Raw genomic sequence first — 24,121 nt, 5'->3', positions numbered from 1 at the left:
AGGAGGTGGCTTCGTTCTCCTTTGTTTGTTTTCTTTTCCCTCCTTTGGCATAACCGGGGTGCCCTGGGGGCGCGCTGAGCTCTTCGTGGTGGTTTCTTGCCTCTGTGAGCTCCTGGCCTCGCACGCAGCCTCGGCACAGCCGTGGGTGCTGGGGTCTGGCTGTGTCCCCACGCGTCCCCAGGGCCACCATCCCCTCTAGGTGCCACCTGCCTGAGCCCCTGCGAGGTGGGTCAGGGAGCTGGGCTGGCTGAAAAAAGCAGAATTTGCCTTCATAAACACGAGGGACAGCAGTGGCACGCTGCCACGGGCCTGGAGGAGAGCAGAGAGGGGTGGTGGCAGCCCAGCCTGGCACCGTTTGGTGGCCTCCAGCCCTTGGCCACCTCGGGGACGTGGAGAGGGCCCGACTGGAGAAGTTGAGTCCTATGAAACGAAACCGAAACTCCCCGCCGAGCCCTTGTCCTCCCAGCGCTGGGGTTGGAGTGGTGCTGTGTTTTTTTTTTTTTATTGTCTGTAATGGGAAAAATCTGCGGCTGCTCGTTAGCATCAAAAGCCGGCGGCCGGGGGCTGCTCCCAGGCTGTGCTCCCTGTTCCAGCCGCCATAAAAGAACCCAAATCCGGGGCTGCAGAGCCTGCGCAGAGGCCTCGGGCTCTGGCACAGCTGCTTTTCAGCTGCTCGGCATCCCTGCCTTCCCCTCCCTGCCCCGGCGGGCGATTCGGGGCACCCCGTGAACCCGTTCTCCCTCCCAGGGCCACGGGGCTGGGTGGGCGCAGAGGCAGCAGGCAGGGGCTGGCTTATAAAAGGCATTTATTGTGCTTGGTACTCGGCTGGCCATACAGCTTTGGTTATAGGGCTGCGGGAGGCTGCACAGCTCCCGCAGGCGAGCGCTTAGCAGAAGGCACGAGGAAGGACAGCCGTGGGGTGGGGTGGGGAGAGGGAGGTGCTCAGCGGGTCCCCGGCACCCTGGGGTGCTGGGCACGGTGTGTACGTCCCAGCGGGGCTGCTAGAGCACTTTCAGGGGAGTTTTCTTTATTCCTTTGGGTCTCTTTGGTCTCAGTTTCCCCCCTGCTTTTGAAGCCTTGGAGCCGGAGCAGCGCAGCCCGGTGGGTCCAGCCCAGCCGGCTGGTTTGGACCGTGGGCTTCAGCGGTGAAAGGGAGGGAGGAAAGCATCTGTGTCCCATCTGGGAAAGGCACAGAGAAGGGACAGGGCCTGATCCTGCCATGCAAGGGGGGCACGGGCACCTCGGGTGCTCCCTTCCCCAGCCAGGTTCCCGCAGGGGTGCGGGCAGTGGATGGCAATGCTTCTCCCCAAACGGCCTCATTTGCACCCTTGACCTGGCACAACGTGCCCCACACCTCTCCTACCATATTTATCCCGCTCAGAAGCACCTCACTGGCTCTGCCCCTAAAGCCACATGCTCTGTGGCCCATGGACCCCATACCACGGCTCCCTGCTTGCTCAGCCCGGCCCTACAGCCCCCAGTGCTCCACGGGAGGCTGGTGGCAGGAAGGGTGCTCCTGGCTGACACCCAGCACCTGGACGGGGTGGGGACGTGGCCTTTGTGTCCCCTGCCCACCCCGGGGGCTGCGGGTGGAGGAGGGCTGGTGGGGAGGGGCTCTGAGGCTGGGGGGTTGCCCCCTGGGGGGTGGGCTTCACCCCTGCAGCCCCGTTTTGGTCTCGGAGGGGAGCTGGTGGCAGACGTGGGTGCCTGGAAAGCAGCAGCATGGTGCTGAGCTGCCCCACGTCACATTTCCCCCGAGCCCATTTGAAGCTCTCAAGCCCCCATCGAGGAGGGGATGGCTCCAGGCCCCCTTGGACTCCCAGCCGCCCGCAGTTCCCAGAAGCTCAGCAAACGCGTGGCACTACGTGAAGATAAATGATACAGAAAGAGGGGGGAGCCCCCCGGGCACCGTTTCCTTCTCCCCCTTTACCAGCTCAGCGCAATGCCCAAAGCCAGCAGGAGGGTCCCCAGCTGGACGTGGGGCACGGCACCTCCAGCCTTGCTCTTGGACTCCCTCGGCATGTGGTACACGATCACCAGCTTTTCCCCGGCCCCGGACGGATCCATTTCATCACCCTTGTAGCAGCTCTGGCCCCCGAGCTGGCTGGCCTGGGGGTCATCCTGCAGCAGGTCTTCGGCTGGATTTTCCGACCCGGCCAAAGCCACGTTGACCGAGACCTCCCGCGTGCCCACATCGTTGACGGCGAGGCAGGTGTAGATGCCCTCATCCTCCTTGCTGAACCTGGGGATGGCCATGGTGCCGTTCTTGAAGACCAAGAAGCGCTCCTGGCTCTGCTTGGCGTTCCCATCCCGCGCCACGGTGGGGCCGTTGATCTCGACGCCGCGGCTGGAGGTCTGGATCTTCCAGCGGATCTCCGGCGGGGGGCTGCCCGCCACGCTGCAGTGCAGCGTCAGGGTGAGGCCGTCGTACGTGACCGAGTTGTCCAGGTTGGAGAGGTAGGTGAGCTGCACGGATGGGGCGACGCAGTGGTGCTCGGGGATGTCCGTCACCGCCCGTCCCTTCAGCCTGCCCGGAGCCACGCACAGCGTGGCTCCCCCCTTGGTGATGGAGACGGAGGTGCTCTCGGTCCACCTCTTCAGCCAGAAGACCTTGCAGGAGCAGTTGAAGGGGTTGTTGAAGATCTGCAGCTGGGACAGGGAGGGCAGCTTGTCGAAGGTGCCCTCGGCCAGCGTGGTGAGCTGGTTGTCGTTCAGCCACAGCGAGCGCAGGTCCTTCAGGGCGTGGAAGGCATCCCGGGGCAGCCCGGCCAGCCGGTTGTTGTTCATCTTTAGGATCTGCAAGCCGCTGAGGTTGCGGAGGTCCTGCCAGGGGAAATCTGTAATCTTGTTGTGGCTCAGGTCCAGGTTCTTCAGCTGCGCCAGGAGCGCGAAAGCCCCCGGCTCCACGGCGCCGATCTGGTTGTAGCCCAGCCACAGCGACTGCACCTCGGGCACCTCGGCGAAGGCGCCCCGCCGCAGCCAGCCGATCCTGTTGGCCGACAGGGTGAGGATGGAGACGTTGGGGGACAGCCCCCGGGGCACCTCCAGCAGCTCCTTGTAGGCGCACTCGGCCAGCAGCCGCCCGTTCTTCTTGGCGGAGCAGGAGCAGGCGCTGGGGCAGGCCAGGCTGCGCCCCAGCAGCGCGGCGATGCCCAGGCAGCACAGCAGTGGCCTCATCCTTCCTCCTGGGGACAGAGACAGGGGGCGTGAAGGGGGGGCCTGGCTCGCTGGGGCCAGGCGGGCTGGGGCTCTGCTGCTCCTCGCCAAGCGCTAACAGGAAACAGCCCTGCTCTGCTCCGCGGCGGCTTGCCGGTGCGGTAGCGAGGAATGGGTGAAATATTCCCAAATCTGAGCAAGGTATGGCTGCGCCGAGAGCTTTCGGCTACCCCCGGGATCCCCAAACGCTTCCTCCCCGCACCAGCTCCTCACCAAGATGTCCCCCCTGCCCCGGGACGCCGCTTCCTTATTCTGGGAATCCTGCATCCCTCCTGGGCTTGGACGCGCCGTACAAGCTCCGGGTTCAGAGTTCACTCCATCTCTCCCTCTCCGGAGCACTTCAGCCCTTTCCCCCCCCCCCAGCCTCAGCCCTTCTCCCCCCAAAGCACCAGACTTTCGGGCTTCTCGGCACACATCCAGCCCTCAAACCAACCCCCGGCCTCCACGGTTTTTTCCATGGAGAGAAGAAAAACAGCTTCCCGACTGCTTTTTCTCAGCAGAGCGCGGGGTCCTGAGCTGCTGGAAGGTTTTACGACGCTTTCGGCTGCCAAGGGCAGAGCTAACTCCTCGCTCGCCTTGCCGGGGGCTGCGTGCAGGCTGCCCCCCCCCCCTCGGGAAAGGTTACAGCCCGGCTCTGCGGGGAGCTGGCAGCGGGACCCCCTTTGTTTCCCCAGCCCTGGCACTTCCAGCGGGAGGGGAAAGGGGTTGGCGGCACCAAAACCCTGCGCAACAGCCCGAGGGGGGGGGGGGCGACTTGCGAAAACCGGGCTGGGGTGGCTGTAACGGGGGGATGTGGGGGGGTGGGAAGCGTCCGGGGGTTAGGGCCGGGTCCTGGATCCCTTTGGGGCGCCCCCGGCACCCCCCAAGTCCCTCCCCTACACCCGATGCTACGGGGCTGGCGCATACCAGAGCCGTGCACAACGCCCCCCCCCGTGCCTCCCCGGTCCCCCAAATCCCCCCGGTCCCCCAAGCCCCCCCCGGCCCCATCACCGGCCCCGTGGGCTTCCCGGGGACGGGGTCGCCCCTCGCTCTCCCTCCGCGGCTCCGGTGCTGGCGGCTGCGGCTCCCTCGGCCCCCCCCTCGGCTTCTCCTCCCCCTCCCGGTCCCCCGGGCCCTTTTGTTTTCCATGGCACCGACCCGCTCCAGCTCTCGCCTTCCCGAGGATCGCAGGGAAAAAAAAAAAATAGAGAGAAAAAAACCGCAACCAGCCGGCCCCTCCTCCCCCCCGCAGCCCGGGCCCGTGTCCGTCCCCCCCTGCCCCATGCCGGGGGGGCTGTCCCGCAGCCCCCGGCCCCAGAGGGCTGAGGGTGCAGAGCATCCCCCCCCCGGGGTTAAAAACTAGAGGGAACGTGGTGCAAGATCTCAGGGGGTTGGGGGCGTCCCGGGACTTTTCCCTCCGCCCCTGCCCCAAAAAGATGGGCTGAGCGCAGGGAGGCTCGGAGCTGCTGCTCGCGGCTCTTCCCCCCTTTTGTTGTGCTGTGGGATAAGAGATCCCCTCGTCCTACTGTTGTGGGGCCAAGGGCACGGTGCCAGCGGTGTCCCCTACCCGTCCACCCCCGTGGGCTGCGACGATGGGGCGAGGAGAGCGCCCGGTCGCGGTCACCCGTGGGCACGTCCCGCTCCACGCAGGGCCGGAGCAGAAGGGTTCACGCTTTAGGAGGGGACAAACCGCCCTGCTGTGCCCCCCCTTAACCCTTTCTGCCCAGCACCAGCCTGGAGAAACGACCCCGGGACTTGGGGGGGGGGGGGGAGCAGGATGCTGAGCCCCCTCCCCGCGCCCTAATTGTGCCCGTGGGCACCTGGCGCTAATTAGCGCCCTCCCGAAAAGGAACGGGGGGGGGAGCAATCCAGCACCGGGAGGTGCTCATCACCGCCGGATCCCCTGCAGACACGCCGGGCGGGGCCATCTATTACCCTCTAATTAAAGGGAGGCAGCAATGATTGTTCTTTTTTATTCCTTGCGTGTTCCTGGGCATGAAACTCAATTAAAGTGTATCCGCAGAAGGGGATTTGTCTGTGGTGACGGGGGGGGGGGAAGTGTTTTCGCACGTGTTTTTCAAAGCTGCAGCAAACACCTGGGCTGCCGTGGCGGAGCCTCGAGCCGGCAGGATTTGGGGGATGCGGGGGGGCACCCCTCCGCCCGCCCCCCTCCTTGCTTTGTCCGCCTTCTCCCCGCTCCCTCCCCGTGCCGTAGGAGAAAGATGCGGAGCCAGGACCTGAAATAGAAAGCCGTGCTCCGGAGGATGGAGAAGGGAGAGGCTGGGGGCGGCGGGGTGGGCTGCGGGTGGGGCTGGAGGGGTGGGCGCTGCGCCGGCATCGGGGCTGCGGGGTTATGGGGTCGCCCCCCTATTCCCTATTCCCCCCCCCTCCATGTGCATCTCCCTGGTCTTTTTCGTACGGGTGAGGCTGGCTGCAAGCGGAGCTCCAGATAAGAAAAGCAATCAAAGGCGGCCTTAAATCTTCGCCCTGGAAGCGTGGGTTTAAATCACCCGTGGGGCGAGAGCCCCCATAAATCCGGGAGCGCTGGGCGCCTCTACCCGGTGCCGTGCCTTCCCCGGCGTGCGGGGGGCAAAACACGGGCTCTGTGGGCATCTGTGGATTTGCACATTTGTTGAGCGTGTGTGGTGGTGTGTGCCGAAATATAGAATGCCTGCAAAAATACCAGGAGAGCGTCCTGCGTGGCTCGGCTACCTATTGGTATGGAGGCTGCGTGTAACTGTGTGCACAGCGTTGTCTTTGCATTTCCATGCGTTGCGCGCGTAGGGAGAGCTTTGCAATGTTTTTCTGCACATGATGCTTTGGGGTACGTTTATATGGCGTGCACAGACTGCCTGCACCCGGCGTGCGTGCGGGGGCAAGGTTATTTGTGGGGGTGCGCGGCACGGACGGATAAAGGAGCGTACGCGGCGGGGGTGTGTGTGTGTATATATATATATATATATATATATATAGCGGGTGGATCTGCACATAGGGCGCCTGGGAATTGTAACTACGTGCACGCAGGAATCTGTTCGTGCAGATACATTTTCACCCCTCTCCGGCTCCCCTCGGCCGAGTGTGGGGCCCTGGGGGGGGTCCCGGCTGCAGCCCCCCACCCCCTGCCCAAGCACGGACGCGTTTCCACTTTCAATCCCTTTTATTGACTCTTTCACAGACAGAAGGGCGCAGAAAGGCACCCGCGGATCTCACCAGCCCCGGGGGCTCCCTGGGGGGGGCGGCAGCGGCCCCTCACCACACCCCCCTCCGGAGGGGGGGGGGGGAAAAGACCCCACGAGCGGCCCCCCGCCGGCAGCACGGGCGCGCCTACGGCACAGACACTTGCTACAACGCTACTCTACCCAACACACATCGAGGGGCACCGGGGAGGGGGGACCGGGGGGCTTCTTGGGTGGGGCCGGGGGTGTCCCCCCTCGCAGTCCCGGGGCCGGGGGGGGGGCTCGGAGCTGTCCGGAGCCGCCGGGTGCTGAACGGAGCCGCCCCGGGCATGCGGCGGGGTCGGCACCGGGGAGCCCCCGGAGGGAAGCGGGAGGAAACCGGGGGGGACAGGAGGGCTCCGGGGGGCTCTGGGGTGGACCGGGGGGCACCGAGGGGACCGGGGAGAGGGGTGCGGAGCGGCGGGGACCCGCCGGGGCTGAGCCAACGCACGGCGGAGCCGCTCCTCTCCGCGGAATGGTTTTGGGGGCTATCGGGCGTTTGCTTTCAGCCGTTGTTTTTTTTTTTTTATTATTATTTTTTTTTTCGCTTGTTCGCTTGTTTTTCGTTCTTTTCCTTCGAGGGGACACAAAATAAGGGGAAGGAGGGAGGCAGAGGCGGGAGGGAGCCGGGGAATCGTTGCGCTGCGGCGGCGAGGAGCGCCGAGCTGCAGCCAAACGAAATCGGGGGAGCGGCACCTGCCCGCGGCCGGAGCCCCCGGCACCGAGCCCCTGCCCCAGGGAGCCACCGCCCGGCGGAGGAGGAAGAGGAGGAGGAAGGACACGCCACCAGCACCCAGGGTTTTCCCCTCTCTCCTCGCTCCTTCCTCGGAGGAGAAGCAGCGGGGCCGGGAGGGGTTGGGGAGGGGGATGCTGGGGGCGATGGGGACCCGAGGGGGGGGGAGGGGATGGGGGGGGGACTCAGCGGGGGCGCTGCCGATAATTCCCGTTGATCTCCTGGGAGATGGTGACGGCCTCGGCGCCCAGCGGCAGCTTGTCGCTGTACTCGGAGCGCACCTCGAACTCCTCGCCGTTGGCTTTGGATTGCGACTCCGCCATGGAGCTGGCGGCCACGCTCTCCTCCCGCTCCAGCTCCACGGCCCCTTCGGCCTCTCTCCTCGTCCTCCGCCTGCCTCCTTCGTCGTCATCGTCCTCCTCTTCATCCTCCTCCTCCGCGTCGCCTTCGCCCACCTCGCTGGGGTTGTAGTTCTTCTCCGACTCCAGGTAGGAGGCGCGGGGGTCGAAGTCGGCGGCCATGTGCTTCTCCATCTGGTCCGGGTTCTGGGCTTTCATGATCAGCTTGTAGGTCTTCCCGTGGTACTTGGAGAGCAGGTGGCACCAGGTGGCCCCCATCAGCGGCAGGGTGGCCAGCACCAGCAAGAAGATGCTCACGACCACGATGATGATGAGCGAGGGGATCTCCTTCTTGGTGGTGAAGACCACTTGGACTTGGCAGTCCTCGCCCAGGTAGGTGAGGCACACGGAGTAGTTGGTGCCGGGGTTCAAGCCCTGGAACCAGTACGAGTTCACCCCTTCCTCAATCTTGGACCACTGCACCAAGGCGTGGCCCTGGCTGCTCTCCTGGCACAGGTAGAGCATCCTGAGGTGGACCTTTTCGGGCTGCAGGTAGGTGGGTGTCAGCTGCACCCGGGCGTCGCGCTCCGACACGTCCAAGGCGATGACGCCCAGGTCAAAGGTGTGCTGCTTGAAGTCGCCGCTCTGGTTGAAGGCATGGTTGGAAATGTACCTGCTGGTCTGCGTGGAGCCACACTTCTTCTCAAAGGGAGGATGCTGGAAAGGGACTTGCCCGTCTCCTGTGGGCTCCATCCCAGCCGCCAAGGATGGTTGGCTCTGCCGGGTGGGGCTGAGGGGTTTGCTCCTCTCGTCTGGTGTAAGCACACTGTTCTTTGCTCCCTTGGCCCCCAGCTTCTTGTCACCCAGCTGTGCTTTGCCCCCTGCCGGGTCCCTCCCGGGCTGCAGCGGGTACTTCTGGCTGCCGGCCACGGCCACATTGACTGAGGTCTGGTTGCTCCCCATCTCGTTGCTGGCCAGGCAGGTGTAGGTGCCTTCCTCCCGCTTGCTCAGGTGAGGGATCACCAACGTGCCATTCTTGAAGACCAAGAAGCGCTCGGGGTCCTGCTTGGGGAGGTCCTTCCCCGCACTCTCCTTCGGGTTCCCGCTGAGCTCCAGTGTCTGGCTGGAGGTGCGGATCTTCCAGCTCACTTCGGGTGGCGGGGTGCCCGTCACAGCACAGTGCAGCGTCAGGGTGAAGCCGTCAAAGAGCTCCGTGGTGTCCAGGTTGGGGAAATAGGTGAGCTGCACGGACGGCGGGGTGCACTGCACGTCTGGGATCTTCCCCACCGGCACCCCTCGGAGCTGCTCCGGGAGGTTGCAAGTGATGGAGTCCTTCTCCGGGATGGAGATGAGCGTGCTGTCCATCCACTTCTTCAGCCACTGGAGCCTGCAGGAGCAGTCGAAGGGGTTGTTGTAGATCTGCAGGTGGGAGAGGGAGCTGAGCGAGTCGAAGATGCCCTCGGCCAAGGCGCTGAACTTGTTGTTGTTGATGCGCAGGGAGCGGAGGTCCTTGAGGGTGTGGAAAGCCCCCCGGGGCACCACGGCCATGTGGTTATTGTTCATCTTGAGCAGCTGGAGAGCGCTGAGGTTGTAGAGGTCCTGCCAGGGGAAGTCCACGATCTGGTTGTGGCTGATGTCGAGGTTTTTCAGCTGCACCAGGATGGCGAAGGTGCCGGGCTCGATGGCGCGGATCTCGTTGTGCGCCAGCCAGAGGGACGTCACCTGGGTCACCTCCACGAAGGAGCGCCGCTGCAGCGAGCTGATCTTGTTGGCCGACAGGCTGAGGGTGGTCACGTTGGAGGGCAGCCCGGTGGGCACCACCTGCAGCTCCTTGTAGGCGCAGTCGGCGAACTGGTGGGCGTACTTATCCACACAGGCGCAGGGCTCCGGGCACGCCCGGGCCATGCCCAGCAGGGCCACCAGCCACAGCGCCGGGGCCATCTCGCCCTGCCGAGGGACACAGGGGCTCGGTGGGCGCCCAGCCCGCTCCCCGCCGCCGCCTCCCCGGCCCCTGCCCCATTGTCTGTGCCCGGCCCCCCCTCGCAGCCTCCCCCCTCGCTCCTTCTCCTCCCAGCTTTCTGCTCCTTCTTCCCGCAAACCTCGTTTCCTTCCCCCTCTCTTTCTTTCTTTTATTTTCCTTTTTTTTTTTTTTTTTTTTTTTTTGTAATTTCTGCCTTTTCCGTTAATCCTTTCTATTTTTTCTCTCCTTTCCCCCACCCTCCTCCTCTTCACTTTTCTCCCTCCCTTCTCCCTCTCCCCCTACTTTTCCCCCTCCCAATTCTCCCTCCTCCCCGCGTCCCCCTCCACCCCCCAGACCCCCCGCCGGCTTCTCCCCGTCCCCCCCCGCCCCAAACCCCGCACCTTACCCGCTCCTAAGTGCCGGTGAGCAAGGCGCAGCGCTTCTCCCCTCGGCTGCCGCTCCTCAGCATCCTCCTCCCCAGCCCCGGCCCCGTGGCACGGAGGCGCCCAGAGGCGGCGGTGAGGGGCGCGGCGGAGATTTTTGGGGGGCGTGGGTTACGGGACGAGGATGGGGGGGGGATTTCGGGGGGGAGGGGGGTGGGACACACACCGCCCGCACCCCCGCACCTCGCCGGGCTTGAGCTGCGCACCGGAGCGGGGCCGGGCGGGCACTGGGGCTGCGGAGCCGAGAGAGGAGGGAGGAATTAGCATTTCTGCCAGCCTCCCCCTCCGCACGGCCGCCCCCTCCCTCCTCGCCACCCCTTTCCCATCCCACCACCCACCCACCGCCGCCTCGCCAGCCCCCAGAGCCCCTTCCCCGGGGGCGGCGAGCGGCGCCCCCCGAAAATCCCGCAAAGAAACGCGCAGAAACGCCCTCCCCGCCGAGCAGCGAGCCGAGCTCCCCCCCCCCCCCCACAACCGCACACGGAGGCAGCCGGGATGCGGACCCCCACCCCCGGTTCCCCCCTTTGCCGTCGGGGTCCCCCCCTCCCAGCCCCCCCCGTCGGGACACGGCACGGAACGGGGGCGCCTCGGCCCTTCGGGGACCGCTTCTGCACGGGCTCCGGTGCTGGGGGGCCGGGGGGGATTTTCCCATCCCGGCCGCCCCCCCAAGGGGCTGCCAGCCCCCCCCCAGCCCGTCCCATGGCGGGCGGTTCCCTCCTGCAGCCGGGCGAGTGGGTGGGGAGAGCGTTAAACCTGCAGGTGGGCAGCTCCCCCCCGACGTGGGGGTCTCTTCTCCCGGCCCTGCCCCTCCGTGAGAAACACGATAAATAATTGATTTTGTTAGTGGGATCGATTCCTGCCTCCCTCCATCCCTCCCTCCATCCTCCATCCCTCCCTCCACCCTCCATCCCTCCCTCTCTGCCTCTCCAGGAGCTCTGCTGGGGGTTCCTGGTCCCGGATGGCTCAGTCCAGTCCTCCCAGTGCCCCCTGGTTCTTGGGGTCCAGGCTGCCCCTCTGTAGGGTCTTGCCACCCCCCCCCAGCAAAATCCTAGTCCTCTTTCCCTTGAGCTCAGCACCGTGGGTCTGCCAAAGCCATGGGGATGGGGATGTTCCCCTGGGGGGAGCAGAGGCGGTGGATGGAGGGGCAGAGAGGGACCAAGCCTGACCCTCAGGCACCGCTGCCCTCGCAGGGCTCCAGACCCCCAAAGTGCCCAGCCCCATGTGTCCCATCACAGCAGTCTTCACCCAGTCCCATCGACACCCCCACCTAGCATCGCTGGAAGAGATGCTCCCCACTACTCGTTTTCCTTCCTGCTACCCAGGAGGACCCCAAAATCTGCTTTCAGAAAGAGAAATGCAGCTTGTGCCATACGCACGGCGGCTCCTGGGGCTGACGGTGGGGTTGGGGTCACCGCAGCCGGCCGGATTTGGGGGCAGCGAGGGAGCCGAGCTGCTGGCCGAGGGGAAGGGCTGGGTTTGAGCGGCGGTGAGCTCAACATCTTCAGCATCTGTGAGCTCAACATCTTCAGCATCTTGGGCTGTGGCGGGGCCGAGACGTGACTCACCGCCTTCCCATCCCCGCCGCTGGCTGTTAGCCCAAGCATGCCCTCACCCTCACCGTGACACTCTCCCCGGCACTAGCAAGCTGCAGCTCGGGGAATTACGGCATCGCAGGGTTTTACAGGCATTTTTTCCCGTTCTGCTCACTCGCTCAACGCCCACGGGCTGTCAGCTGCTCCCGAGCCCTGTGGAGGGGAGTCCTCCAGCCGGCGGGGCAGCACCCCGGGGGGCTCAGCACCTCCAGACAGGATGGATGCAAACCCATGTCCCACTCCGTGCTGTGGGGCTGTGGGATGGATCCTCAATGGGTAGGGATTCAGGGCTGCAAGGCTGGAACGATGCTTTCAGGAGCACGAAAGTAGGTTAAAATGCCACAAGGACGCGGCCAGCACAAAGACACCGCTTGCTTTCTGGCTCGGCTGCTCGCTGTTGTGCTTTGCTGAGCCCTCTCCGAGACGCCTTCATTCATCATGCACGAGGAAGAAACCCAGGTGTCCTAGATCTGGTGGCAGTGCTTCTCCCGGCCGCTTTTCGGGAGCATCGGAGGCTGTGCGTTGTGCTAGAAATGGGTCAGAGGATGGGCTGCGTGTGACACGGTGCATGGTGCATCCCTCCTCCTGCTCCCATGGACCAAACCTTCCCCAGGACCCTGCGGAGGGCATCACAGCCGAGAGCACGTGGCGTGGGTTCCACCCTCACCAGGCTCAGTGTGGGGGGGTTGTGAGGCCGGTTGTGGCTCAGCTTCCCATGGGTAGAGCCACGGGAGTAAGAGCAGCGCTTTGTGGCAGCCTCTTGGGGAGAGGGAAAGGTCCAAGAGAGGACAGCAGAGGATGGAGACGGGGATGGGCGCATGGATGGATGGAGAAGTTCATGGATGGGTCCGTGGATGGATGGATGGATGGATGGATGGATGGATGGATGGATGGATGGATGGATGGATGGATGGATGGATGGATGGGTGACAGCAGAGCCATCAGCCTACCCACACCACACCTCAGCCCCAGGCACCCTAAGTTTCTGCGTGCCCCAAAACATGCAGAAGCTCAGCTGAGGGCCAGACCCTCTGCCGGTGCTGCCCCTGGCTGGAGGACCCCCTGAGGTCAGTGGGGACTTGCTGGTTTCCACCCCTGGATGTCCACCTGCAGCCTGGAAGCACCTGGGGGAGCAGCCCTCTCCACCACGCTGGGTAGGGGGCTTGGATCTTTAAGGAGGAGAGAAGCAAGCCTGCAGGTAGGGCCTCCTGGGTTCTCCAGCTTCATCCCATCTCCTCCAAGACCAGGTGAGTGCATCAGGTCACGGCACCGGGAGCATCCTGGGGACAGGGCCTGGCTGGAGGTTGTGGGGTTCCTTCCTCAGCTTTCCTCCAAATATTTAACAATCCTCACTGCCCAATCCTCGCTCTCGACCCTGGCATCCAAACCTGCTTGGGTGTTAGCAAATAGCTATTTTTGTTAGGAATCTAACCCAGCTAACCTTGCTCAGGCTCACCGGGGCACATCCTCCCCTGCCTCGCGTCTCCCCCCACCCAGGCCATCCAACCTGAGTGATCCTGCAGGCTGTAATCAAATGCAGAGCAACTGGCCCTTTGGCTCTAATTAGTTTTGCATGAGTGTTGGGGGAAGAAATCCATTTTCATAAACAGAAAGGATTTATGCTGCTCCTTCTTGCCTTTTTTTTTTTTTTTCCCTGCCAGTCCCAAAGCACTTTGCTAAGGGCTAGCAGGGAGTCATTTTATGAATGGTTTAGATTGAGCAATGCATTATTAATAACAGCCAATCAGGCAAGCAGCGTATTATATATCATTTCAGGAGGTTCGCTTAATTCTGGGGAGTTATTTATTGCTCTTCAGGAAAAAAAAGAAATAAAAAATCTTTCTTCTTACTACTTTGGCCTTGAAGGGGGATCTGGGTGGGAGGCCCAGGAGGGGTTTGGGATCTCCATGTCGGGATGTTTCTACCCCTGCAGGAAGGGTTTTTGCTGTCGTCTCTTCACCCTGGGTCTGCCAGTGCCTGAAGTCCGTCTCTTCTGGGTGCCAGCTTGTAAAGAAAGCACCTCTGCAAAAAAAGGCTAAGTTGGGGGAATGGCTCAGAAATTTGGGAACGTATCGTGAGGAGCTTATCCCCACACCCTGCTGGGGTCTCTGCAGCCCCCAGGGCTGCCGTAGGGAGGCTGCTGCTGCTGTTAGTGACTCCCCCAGCCCACAGAGAAAATTTCTGGCCGTGCACAGAAAGCCCTGGTGGAGGAGGGAGCCCCCTCCCTTCTGGGGTACTCCAGCTGCAGCCCCTTCCTCCAGGGCCGACCAACACCGCCGGAGCCCTCTCCTTGCCGCCTGGATGGGGTTTATGGCAGCTCAGGGCAACGAGACGGCTAATCTGGCTCCGCAGCCCGCTGACTTCGCTATTGTTTTACAGGACTTTGATGAGGCCAAGTGACAGCAAACAGATGGGGCCAGCGCCCCTCGCAGCCAAGCGCCTGCTCCCCGCGCACAACCCCGGATTAGACCGCGGAGAATCCCCGGGGCACGGGAGGTGCCAGCTCCCCAGCTGCAGCAGGAGCCTGTGGGGGATCCGGGGGGGGTGCCGAGGGGTGGTGAGATGGTGCACGCCTGGGTGCCTGCACACGCTTGTGCAAAAAGCAGTGATCGGGGTGTGCGTGTGCCTATCCAAAGGGGACACCTGGCGGTGGCTGTGGCGCACTGCGCGTCGCGCACGGGCTGGGTGACACCGCTGGAGAGCCCTGCGTGTCCCCAGTTCCCCTAGGGGAGAGGGAAAAGGAAGGGCAGAGACAGCTCGCTGTCCGGCATCCTTTATTTCACGAGGATTTCAGTTGCTCGTGTGGGTGCAGCTGGTGCCTAAATTTGGGGTGTCAGTGTGGCTGAGACACTTCATGGTGCCAAAGGACCTCTAGAGGCTTGGCCTCTGGGGGGAAAGGGGACTGAATGGGCCCAGGAGGAGGCTTGGTGGCTCCAGGCTCAAATCCTATCCCTGCACGAAGCGGACATCCCCGGTGCCAGGTTCCCCACGGGAAGGGCGACGCGCTCAGGAGGCTCCAACCTTGATTTTGCTCCCTTTCCCCCAGGGACAGTCCTGCGCCACGCATGTGGCTACCCACACGCTGCCTCTCTGCCCCCTCACTGGGGTAATTTCCAAAATATCCCCACCTGGAGCATTGGAGACATGGCCAGGTGAACATATATGAGCATGGGAGCAAATCCAAGTGCTCCCAGCGGGGGGAGATGGGTCTCCGAGCAGCAGGGTGTGGGGATGGGGTCCAGGGAGGGATTTTTTGCCCCACTTTTTTTCCCCTGTTAGAGGTGAATTGGAAAAGCAAGGAAAAAAGCAAAGGAAAATGAATCAGGAAGTCAGCAGCAGGCTGGGATTTGGTCTGGAAACAGCTTTATTGAAGAATAATAAGAGTTTCTGCACGATTAACTCATACAAAAGAAAAAAATAAAAAAGGCTGGGAACCCCTCATTCAGCCAGCTCTGCAAACCCACCCCTGGCCCCAAATCCATTTCCAAAGGGCCCCCCTGCCAATGTTGCTGGTGGGGAGATCCTGGCAGGGATCCCATGGCCCATCTAACAGCCCCTGCATGGGGGAGGGGGTGCTACATTCAACTTAAAAACATGATTTTTGTATAAAAATGGGTTTTGTGCTGCGGATGACCTTCCCAGGGAAGCCTGCACTAATCCCCTCGGCACAGGGCGGCGAAGGGGCTACGGCACGAATCTCCTAGGGAAAGCAGCACTATGGGACTGGGGGTCTGGGCAGCTCTCCCTGCAGCGGGGTGAGGGTTGTGTTATCTGAAGCTTAGGGGAAAAAAAAATAAATGAGTTGGTACCCTCCATCCCCATCCTCCATCCCCATCCTCCATCCCCATCCTCCATTCCCATATCTGCCCCTCTTGGGGACTCCGTGCCCCCTGGTGAAGAACTGCCGGGGGTGATATCAAGGATGGTTTCAGGCTCCCAAATCCTTTAATCCTTTAATTCTTTCCTGGGGAAGAGTCCAAGCCAGACAGCTGTCCCTCTGCCCAGAGCTGGTTTGCCACGGGAAGGAAGAAGCCATTGGGATGCCCCTTGAGGTCAATTTGGGGATGCTGCCACGTGGCACCCCACCTCCGAGCGAATCCAAGCGGGCTTTGTTGCCTCCCAGAGCGGGGAGGTGACCCTGGCTGCTTCAGAGGGGACGAGGAGAGGCGGTCTGGTCCTTAGCGTGGGCAGGAGGACGCGGGGACGGTGGCTCAGCAGGGAGGCAGGTCCGGCGTCACGCTCACCACCGTGTCCTCCTCGCTGTCCTCTGAGCTGATGATGATGCTGTTGTCTTCTGCAGGAGGAACGGGATGGGGCTGAAGCTTTGGGGGGCAAAGCCAGGCAGCCAGAGCTCCTAATTAGTCTAATTACTTGCCCGTGCCATGCCCCGGGCTTGGTTTTTGGATGTTGAAGGCAGGACAGGGGGCTGCGCCCATCCCCACCCCATGGGGTCCTGCTTCCCCTTCTCTGCCCCAGTGGGGTTTGGCCAAGGCCCTGAGTACACCGGGGTGCCCAGAGGCTGAGAAAAAAGGGGGAAACCCCCATAAATTTGGGGTGGGGGACTCCATCCCTGCTTCCCACCTGCATCATCAGCGTGGCTCCTGCCAGCCTTGGGGACGCTGCTGCAGTTGTGGCTGGTGGCGGAGGTGCTGGGCTCTCCCCTGCTGTCCCGCTGGGTTGAACTGGGCTCACTGGGATCCGCCGTGGCGTTGTGCTCCAGCTTCAGCACCTTGGGTGACGCCTGGCTGCCCCTTTCCACCTGGGGCCGCCAGCGCTTGCACCGTGCGGTGGCAGTGGGGAGCTGCAGGGGACAGAGCAGGGGGGATGTAGGGTGCCGGGGTGGCCCCACCGGGTCCCCAGAGGGTCCCATCTCCCCGGGGTGCCCCTTACCACACTCACCTGCATGTCCCCGAGGCTGATGGTGAAGGTGGGCACGATGCCTGGGCTCCCACGCTGGGTGGGCTCCTCTTGCTGCAAAGAGAGCGAGGAGCGGTGGTTAGGGGGCCTGGGGGGCACACAGCTCTCTGTGGGACTGGGGTGGCCCTGAGCAGCAGGGGAGACTGGGGGTGGGGGAAACTGAGGCACAGCGTGTCCAAGGCTTGTGCTGGAGCTGCTTGTTTGCAGGGTTAGGGACAGGCACTGCTGGCTGGGGACAGGGGAGTGACTGTGACAGCAACAAAGCAGCTTCATGGGGGAAATCCCTGTGTTTCTTTTTTTCTTGTTGGCTAAGAAATGGGTGATATTGGATGGGGAAGGCTTGCAAAGGTGGGGGCAGCAAGCCCTGGCTGACACAGGAGCCCTCCCCAGGTGGCACCAGGACGAGTTGTGGCTTTCTCACCTGGTCATTCTCCAGGGCCACCTCGACCACGGGGACAGCCTGGGAAGAGGTACCTGCAACAGAGCGAGCAGCGCTGCGGCACGGCCCCCGCAGCACCCGCCCAGAGGCCGCGGCTCTGCCCCCAAACCTTCCCTTTGGGATGGCCGAGCGCCCTGCCAGAGTGCCTTTGGGCAGAGAGGCGGGCGACGACCGTCTGCTTCCATCCCTGGCCCTAAATCCTCACCTGCGTGCGCCTCGACGCGCTCGGCCAGCGCCTGCAGCCTGGCGCGGCACTCGGCGAAGTCCCCGTGCTGCGCTCGGCCCCTGGCCGCCGGTGGCCGCAGCCGCTGCAGCTCCCGCAGCGCCTCCCTGACGAAGGGCTGCATGTCCATCACCTCCTGCTCCGTGGCGTACAGCCTCATCTTCTCCACCAGCCGCTCGCCCGCCTCCATCCGCCGCAGCACGCCCTCCACGCGCCGCAGCTCCCCCGCCAGCTCCCGCCGGCCCTGCTCCCGCCGCCGCTCCACCAGCCCCAGCAGCTCGGCCTCCTCGCGCCGCACCAGCCGCACCAGCTGCTCCACGCGCTGCCGGATCAGCTCCCGCGTCTCGCCGCTCGCCGCCTCCAGCCGGGCGGCCTCCTCCTGCAGCGCCGCGCGCGACGCCTCGAAGCCGCCCCGCCGGTGCGCCAGCTCCCGCCCGGCGGCCGCCAGCTCCTCCTGCCGCCGCTGGATCTCGGTGCGGATGTCGCAGTAGAAAGGTGAGTGCTGGGCGTCCAGCAGGGCGCACGAGCAGCACAGCGCCTTCTCGCACTTCTTGCAGTAGATGCTGCCAGGGGAGGGAGCGAGCTTCAGCCGGGGGTGCTCAGCGGGGTTTTAGCGAGAGGGGAAACTGAGGCACGAGCTGGGGGATGCTTTGGGCACCTCACACCGCACCCTGCTGCGGCTCTGGGGTGTTACAATGAACCCAAAGGCTCTCCAAAGGTTGCCCGCAGAAGCTGGGGGTGCCCCATCCCTGGAAAGTCAGAGGGGGCTTTGGGCAGCCTGCTCCAGGAGGTGGCACACCGGGATGAGCCTTGGGGTCCCTCCCAAGCTCTCCAGGGACCGGGTGAGCTTTCGGGTCCCCCCCATGCCCCAAGCGTGGTCCCAGCCCTGCAGCCTGGTGCAGCCCCGAGCCCCCCAGCTTGGGGACAGCCCCGTGGACGCGTCCCCACGCTGACCTGGTGATGTGGCCCTGCTCGGTGTGGCCGTGACTGGAGCAGAAGAGGGTGCAGGACTTCTTGGTGCCCTCCAGGAAGCGATGCGCCGACTCGGCCCGCAGCTCCTCCACCTTCCTGGCCTCGTGGCTCCTCTTCTTGAAGAACCACTGGTGGTCCTCAAAGCAGCCGGGGCACAGGAACTCCTCGCACTCGGAGCACCAGACGGCTGCTGGCTCGCTGCGGCAGCGGCTGCAGCTCAGCGCCCCGCCAACGATCCTGTGGTAGACGCGCAGCCTGGCCTGCAGGCTGGCAAAGAGCACGTTGTCCACCTCGGGGATGCCGTTGGGCTGCGGGATGGGCTCCTGGCACACGGGGCACTGCCCCACCGGCTTCTTCTCGCTCAGGCAGCCCAGGCACAGGCTGTGCAGGCAGGTGAGGAGCTTCAGGCTGGGCGATTCCTGCCGGCAGCCCTCGCACAGGACGAACTGGAAATCCTCCTCTTCCTCCTGCTCTTGTGGCCGGGGGGGTGCCGGCTCCATGGGGACTGAAGGCTCCGTGGAGGCAGCGGGGCCGGCTGCGGGAGGGAAAGGAGCAGGGGGGGTCAGGCAGGGATTTGGGGGTGGGAAGATCCGATCGTGTGCTCAGAGCCATTTTTCTTTCACTTTTGCTTCTCCAGCTTTTGGAAGTCGGAGGGGAATTGGCGGTGGGGGGGGGGGATTGAACCTCTTTGTGCCAACCAGCCCTGTCCCCAGAAGTCCCCCACAGCCTTCCCCAGCCCACCAGTGAATCCCATAAGTGGATACGGTGCTCCCCCCCGTATTCCCCCCCCTTTACCCCTTTACCCACCCCACGGAGCCATCCAGCACCCTGGTTGTGCCCCCCCCTTTCCCCCAGCTCCTGCAGCTCCCTTTGCATGGGGGGGTCCCCGCTGTGCCCCCCCAGCCCTTCGGCCCCCTGCAAAGCAGTGAGGACCCCCCCAGACACCCACTTACCGTCAGGGGTCCCAGAGGGCCGGGGGGGTTCGGTGCTGCCAGGCATGCGGGTGGCGGGGGGGGCCGGCTGAGGGCTCAAACTTTCGTTTCTTCGGGCAGCCGGGGGAGGAGGAGGAGGAGCTGGGGGAGGAAGGAAGGATGGCGGGAGGGGGGCACAGTGCCAAGGGGGGGGCAGGCTGCTGGGGGAGGCAGTGGGGTCACCCCTGGGGTCCCCCATATCCCACCCACGCGTGGCCACCCGCCCCCGCCAACCCCCTGGCCCCGCACCGCACTTTGGGGTGCTGGTTTTGGGGGAAATGCCGGGTGTAGGGGGGGTGTTGTTACGGGGGGTGCAGGTTTGGGGAACGCTGGTACCCGGGGGGTGCTGTTATGGGGGATGTTGGTACCTGGGGGATGCCGGCACTATGGGATCGGAGGGCTCAGCTGCTTTGTAGGATCCCTGCGCCTGTCTGGCTGCCGCTGCCTTTAGGGCTGCACCCCCGGCCCCAATTCAGCCAGGGGGGCTTAAAAGCGCCCCCGTTGCTCTCAGCGCCGCTCTCCGCGGGGTCCCCACCTCCCTTTGCCGGCTGCCGAGCTGGAGGAGCGGCGTTTGGGCAGCATGGGAAGGCCGCGCCGGAGCAGGAGCTGCTGGGAAAAATCCCTCTGCTCCGTTTTTATAGGGTCAGGGCTCCCTGCGGGGTCGGGGGACCCTCTGCAGCCCCCCGAGGCGTGAGCTCGGTGGAGGACCCGCTCCTCCCCGCGGCTGCCGGAGCAGATCCCGAGCAGGGCCCCCCCGGAAAAGCTCACCCAGCCCGGAGCCTTTCGGTGCGGTGCCGTCAGCAGCCACATGACGTGCGGACCAGGAAGCGCCGGGAGCTGCCTCCTTCCTCGCCGCCAGCATCCTCATCCTCGCCGCGGCCTGGGGGTCGCCGGGAGGATGGCAAGTCCCCGGCCCCCAGCCCGGCTGGGGCCCCGGCTAGGGAAACCCAGCGAAAATTGCTTTATTTGAGCAGGCGCCCAGCGGCGCGGCAGCAGGGCTGCTGTTTGGGGTTTCTGGTTTGTTTTTCTCGCTGCCTCTCCGCCCCGCCGCGCGATGTTCAGCCGCTCGGGGTACCAGGCTCTGCCCCTGGGGGACTTCGACCGCTTCCAGCAGTCCAGCATCGGGCTCTACGGTGCCCAGAAGGGCTTCTTCTCCTTTGGGGCCAAGCAGGACCCCCTGGCACCGGCTGGGAATGGTGCAGGTGAGCTTAGAGGGGAGGTGCTGCCTTCCTGTATATTGGGGTTTTTCTGTAGGGTGTCGCTCTGGCTGGCTGCCCTCACGCTGCTGCCTCCCCTGGGGTGTGGGGAGAGGCACGGCTGGGCCGTGCTGGTGGGGAAGGGGGTGTGGGAGCGGGTGCACATCCCCTGCTGCCCCCCCCCAGAGTCCTCCCAGGGCTGGCTGGCCTGGATCTGCCACGGCATCATCACCTCCCTGGTCTTCCTGCTGATGGTCGTCACCTTCCCCATCTCGGGCTGGTTCGCCTTGAAGGTAAGGAGCGTGGCGGGGACCCATCCCCTGCGGGGTGAACAACTAATTCCCGGCACGGCCCGGGGTTGTCCTTTTGCCCTGGCCCACGTTTTCCCTTCCCAGATCGTGCCCGCCTACGAGCGAATGATCATTTTCCGCCTGGGCCGCATCCGGGCGCCGCAGGGACCCGGCGTGGTCCTGCTGCTGCCCTTCATCGACCACTGGCAGCGCGTGGACCTGAGGACCAGGGCCTTCAACGTGCCCCCCTGCAAGGTGAGCTGCCCTCCAGACACCCCCGAGCCCCCTGGAGAGGATGGGTTTTGACATTGTGCTGCCCGCAGCGTTCGTTTTCTCCACCCTCGTGGGGGGAATCGTGGGGATCCCCACCCAGGATCCCCCTGCCTGGGGCTGGAAAGCTCCCCTTGACCTTGCACGCCTTGTTCAACGCACGTTGAACATCTCCAAGACATCATCCCCTATCCTGACGTCTCCTGATAACAGCTGGAAGCTGGCTTTGATATTCACATCAGCCCAAATATCACCGTTTGGGTTGGGTTTGTTCCTTACCACCCTCCCATTGAAGGGATCTAGAGCTGGTTCCTGGCTCTCAGGCTCTCAGGATGGGCTGTGGGGTGAGGAAGGGGAGAGATCCTGAGTCCCTTCTCCCAGCTGACCTCCAGGGACGGGGCGGTGATCTCCATGGGTGCCGACGTCCAGTTCCGCGTGTGGGACCCGGTGCTGTCCGTGCTGGTGGTGAAGGACCTCGTGGCGGCCACGCGCATGACGGCGCAGAACGCCATGACCAAGGCGCTGGGCAAGAAGAGCCTGCGGGAGATCCACGCCGAGAGGCTGCACATCGGGGAGCAGCTGCTGGTGAGGGCAGCCCGTGGGTTTTGTGGGGTCAGAACGCGTGGGGTGCCAAGGGGAAAGGATTTTGGGGAAAGAAGCAGGGTGGAAGGGCAGTGTCTGCTGCCCTCCATGGGCCAGGGTGAGAGCTTTTGGGTTAAACATCTACAGAATAGGATCTAAAAGGGGGGTGGAGTGATACGGTGGCAACTTTGGGGTCTCCGGGGTGGTCTGGTGGAGCCCTGTGCCAGCCCGTGGTGACCAGGGAAGCAGCCTGGGAGGGAGCCATGGAAAGGGAACCCACCAGAGCCGTCCTCGTCCCAGCTCCTCGGGGCCGGGAGAGCCCCTGGAGGAGCAGGGCTGTGTGTGAGAGCGGCCAGACTGCAGGAGGTGGCCTGGCAAGCCTGCTCCACCACCCCGAGCCCAAAACCAGGGGTAGCAGGAGCACAAAAGAGCTGCGGGATGCTGCCGTAGCTGGTCTCCCTGTTCCCTTCCCTTCTTCCCGGCTCTGCAGCTGGACATCAACGACATGACCAAGTCCTGGGGCCTGGAGGTGGACCGCGTGGAGCTGACCATGGAGGCTGTGCTGCAGCCCCCCCGTGACACCCCTGTGGGACCTCTGGCCACCGTGCCCCCGGTGGCCGGGCTGGACGGCACCGCGCAGCAGCTGGCTGCCCACCTCCTCGGCACCACCCTGGCGCTGGCCAGCAGCGTGCCCACCGCCCCCGAGGCAGGTGAGGAGGACGGGAGCTCCTCTTTTTTCCTTGGGGTGTCCCCGCTGCGTGCCCCGTTGTGATGAGAAGGGGCTGGGGAGAGGAGGAGAGGGTCTGCGGGAGCTGGGATGGGGCGCGGGGAGCCTGGAGGGAACAGAAGGCAAGCTGGGGGAGCCATGGGGAGGTTTTGTCTCCCTGTGCTTTGAGTCATAGGGCGAAGACAGGCAGGAGGTATGAGGACAGGCGTGTCTCTTCAGGCCCCTTCTTATTCCTAATACTGAAAAGCTGCAGCCCACAGTTGCTGTTGGACTGCCTGTTCCATTTCTTCGGGTGTTTCGGCTCTGGGAGGAGCAGCACGAGAAGGGAAACTGGAACCAACGGGGGCGGGAGGAGGAGGCGGCACGCTGACCCATTTCTTGGAAACCCCAAACCAATCTGTGCCCAGGAAAAGCCTTTTGGGAACATTTCCCACCCGCTCGGTGGGAAATGGAATGGGCAAAAGGCTGTTCTCCTCCTCCCGCTGAGCTGGAAATCCTCTGGATAAATGGGGTTCTCTGCTCCCTGGGGACCAGCAGAGCTCGCCACCCAGTGTCCCCTCCTGTGCCCCTCTGCCCCCAGCAGACAGCGTGGAGACGGTGAGCGAGGTGGAGCCTGCCGGCGCTCCCCACCTCGCCCGGAGGACGCCAAGCGCGGACGAGCTGCTGGCGGCGGTGGAGCCCGTCCTCTGCGAGGCCCTGGTGGGCCAGGTGGGAGCATCCTTCCAGGTGGACATCGCCCTGCCCGGCGGCGCACGCAGCTCCTACTTCATCGACCTCTCCTCAGGTCACCGCTCCTCGGGGGCGTGCGGTGCATTTGGGGAGGGTTTCTGGAGCCTCCCCGAGGGGGTTCGTGCTCCTTGGAAGTGCGAAGTGGCCTCTGGTTTGGGTTAAACACGTGGGTTTTCCTTCAGAAAGAGAGCACCGGTGGAAAACCGGCAGCCAGGTCTCCTCGTGGCTGGCCGAGTGGGATGGATCAGGGGCTGGTGGCTCTTGTCTGCCACCGGCCCCGAGGGGGACATGTGTGGGGAGCACCACAGCCACACAGGCATCCCCTCATCCATCCCCCACGGGCACCACCGGTGGTTTTTCTGGTGGCCACGGCCAAAGCGGGACAGGGCTGGGAGGCTGACCGCTGGAACAGGACATCAGTGGAGCAGCGCAGGAGAAATTTGTCTTCAGCAAGGACTGCTGCCTCCAAATCCCCCCTGCCAGCCCCTTGTCTGCCACGTGGCCCAGACTCGGTCCCTGTGAAATGATGGGGAAAATGCCAGCGGGCAAGGCTGGATCCCAAACCTCTCCACTTCTCCCCCCTGCAGGCAGCGGGCGGGCTGGCCGCGGCGTCCCCCAGGGCAGCCCCGACGTCGTCCTGGAGCTGTCGGAGAAGGACCTGCAGGACCTGGTCCTGGGCGAGCTGCGCCCCCTGAGCGCCTACATGAGCGGGCGGCTGCAGGTGAGGGGCGACCTGCACCTCGCCCTGAAGCTGGAGGAGCTCTTCAAGGCGATGAAGCAGCGCAGATAGAGCGTGGCGGTGTGCGTCGTGGTCGGGGCGGAACGCAGGACCCCAAAGTTTTGGGGGAGCGCCCTGGAGGCCCTGCTGCCCTCCCCGGGGAGCTGGCAGGAGGCAGGAGAAGACCCGAGCGGGGAAACTGAGGCAGCAAAAGCTTCACCTGCTCGGTGAGCTCCGCTGCCAGCCCTTATCCTTGTTCTCACCCCACGCTACTGGGCAGGAACCAGTCGGTGCCCCAGCTCGGGGATGCTGCGGCCGGGTTTGGGGCTGAGTTTGGGGACGTTTTGGGGAATGCCCAGCCTGGAGGCAGCCAGGCCCTGTGTTAAGTGACCGCGCTAATTGTGCTTCGACGTGCTTCTTTGCATGCGTGCCGTGAGGTCTGTCCGCAGGGGGGGGTGTGCACTGTATATAGGCGTACACAGATATCTATTTATTTTGTAAGCTTCCTTATTTTGTAAGCTTCTATCACCTCCGGGCGGACAATAAAGCTGGGCTGGAGGCAGCTGATGAATTCTGCGGGCAGGATTTGGGCCAGCTGTGCTCCTCAGCCC

The 24,121-nt window shown here is 64.1% G+C and overlaps 4 protein-coding genes across 13 annotated transcripts; 1 reads left to right on the top strand and 3 right to left on the bottom strand.

The window, feature by feature from the left end:
• Positions 1–788: 788 nt before the first annotated feature.
• ISLR (immunoglobulin superfamily containing leucine rich repeat) lies at positions 789–4,484 on the bottom strand. 4 transcript variants are annotated; one of them, XM_027466312.3, is made up of 2 exons: positions 4,354–4,484; positions 789–3,185 (listed from the first exon to the last, which is right to left on the bottom strand). In XM_027466312.3, the coding sequence occupies exon 2, from the start codon at positions 3,175–3,177 to the stop codon at positions 1,927–1,929; it is 1,251 nt and encodes a 416-aa protein (XP_027322113.1). In that variant the 5' UTR covers positions 3,178–3,185; positions 4,354–4,484; the 3' UTR covers positions 789–1,926. The 4 variants fall into 4 exon arrangements, with proteins under 4 accessions (XP_027322113.1, XP_027322114.1, XP_038041079.2 ...); XM_027466313.3 differs by lacking the exon at positions 4,354–4,484 and adding an exon at positions 4,207–4,334; XM_038185151.2 differs by lacking the exon at positions 4,354–4,484 and adding an exon at positions 3,650–3,956.
• Positions 4,485–6,321: 1,837 nt separating this feature from the next.
• Positions 6,322–11,304, bottom strand: ISLR2 (immunoglobulin superfamily containing leucine rich repeat 2). 2 transcript variants are annotated; one of them, XM_072043596.1, is made up of 3 exons: positions 11,152–11,304; positions 9,848–10,117; positions 6,322–9,428 (listed from the first exon to the last, which is right to left on the bottom strand). In XM_072043596.1, the coding sequence occupies exon 3, from the start codon at positions 9,420–9,422 to the stop codon at positions 7,329–7,331; it is 2,094 nt and encodes a 697-aa protein (XP_071899697.1). In that variant the 5' UTR covers positions 9,423–9,428; positions 9,848–10,117; positions 11,152–11,304; the 3' UTR covers positions 6,322–7,328. The 2 variants fall into 2 exon arrangements, with proteins under 2 accessions (XP_071899697.1, XP_038041131.2); XM_038185203.2 differs by lacking the exon at positions 11,152–11,304 and having other exon boundaries at positions 9,848–10,204.
• Positions 11,305–14,822: 3,518 nt separating this feature from the next.
• Positions 14,823–19,889, bottom strand: PML (PML nuclear body scaffold). 5 transcript variants are annotated; one of them, XM_072043598.1, is made up of 8 exons: positions 19,767–19,889; positions 18,981–19,100; positions 18,010–18,562; positions 17,038–17,618; positions 16,815–16,867; positions 16,367–16,447; positions 16,058–16,277; positions 14,823–15,770 (listed from the first exon to the last, which is right to left on the bottom strand). In XM_072043598.1, the coding sequence occupies exons 1-8, from the start codon at positions 19,864–19,866 to the stop codon at positions 15,688–15,690; spliced, it is 1,791 nt and encodes a 596-aa protein (XP_071899699.1). In that variant the 5' UTR covers positions 19,867–19,889; the 3' UTR covers positions 14,823–15,687. The 5 variants fall into 5 exon arrangements, with proteins under 5 accessions (XP_071899699.1, XP_071899700.1, XP_071899701.1 ...); XM_072043599.1 differs by having other exon boundaries at positions 16,376–16,447; XM_072043600.1 differs by having other exon boundaries at positions 19,367–19,786.
• Positions 19,890–20,052: 163 nt separating this feature from the next.
• STOML1 (stomatin like 1) lies at positions 20,053–24,077 on the top strand. 2 transcript variants are annotated; one of them, XM_027466317.3, is made up of 7 exons: positions 20,053–20,200; positions 20,381–20,487; positions 20,590–20,739; positions 21,136–21,339; positions 21,827–22,046; positions 22,647–22,847; positions 23,380–24,077. In XM_027466317.3, the coding sequence occupies exons 1-7, from the start codon at positions 20,053–20,055 to the stop codon at positions 23,580–23,582; spliced, it is 1,233 nt and encodes a 410-aa protein (XP_027322118.2). In that variant the 3' UTR covers positions 23,583–24,077. The 2 variants fall into 2 exon arrangements, with proteins under 2 accessions (XP_027322118.2, XP_021129266.3); XM_021273591.4 differs by having other exon boundaries at positions 22,644–22,847.
• Positions 24,078–24,121: the final 44 nt, after the last annotated feature.

The sequence above is a fragment of the Anas platyrhynchos genome, chromosome 11 (assembly GCF_047663525.1).
Source record: "Anas platyrhynchos isolate ZD024472 breed Pekin duck chromosome 11, IASCAAS_PekinDuck_T2T, whole genome shotgun sequence".
Lineage (NCBI taxonomy): Eukaryota > Metazoa > Chordata > Aves > Anseriformes > Anatidae > Anas > Anas platyrhynchos.
This window is presented reverse-complemented; position numbering and strand designations above follow the sequence as displayed.

Bases quoted from the DNA above. Each gene is read 5' to 3' on its own strand.
- ISLR (XM_038185151.2), bottom strand. From the start codon at position 3,674: ATGGAAAAAACCGTGGAGGCCGGGG. The intron at 3,186-3,649 runs GTTGGTTTGAGG...CTCTGTCCCCAG, and splicing joins AAAAACCGTGGAGGCCGGGG to GAGGAAGGATGAGGCCACTG.
- ISLR2 (XM_072043596.1), bottom strand. From the start codon at position 9,422: ATGGCCCCGGCGCTGTGGCTGGTGGCCCTGCTGGGCATGGCCCGGGCG.
- PML (XM_072043598.1), bottom strand. From the start codon at position 19,866: ATGAGGATGCTGGCGGCGAGGAAGGAGGCAGCTCCCGGCGCTTCCTGG. The intron at 17,619-18,009 runs GTCAGCGTGGGG...CTCCCCTGGCAG, and splicing joins GAGCAGGGCCACATCACCAG to CATCTACTGCAAGAAGTGCG. The intron at 16,868-17,037 runs GTGAGGATTTAG...GCTCTGTTGCAG, and splicing joins GCGCGTCGAGGCGCACGCAG to GTACCTCTTCCCAGGCTGTC.
- STOML1 (XM_021273591.4), top strand. From the start codon at position 20,053: ATGTTCAGCCGCTCGGGGTACCAGGCTCTGCCCCTGGGGGACTTCGAC. The intron at 20,740-21,135 runs GTGAGCTGCCCT...CCCTTCTCCCAG, and splicing joins TCAACGTGCCCCCCTGCAAG to CTGACCTCCAGGGACGGGGC. The intron at 22,848-23,379 runs GTCACCGCTCCT...TCCCCCCTGCAG, and splicing joins CTTCATCGACCTCTCCTCAG to GCAGCGGGCGGGCTGGCCGC.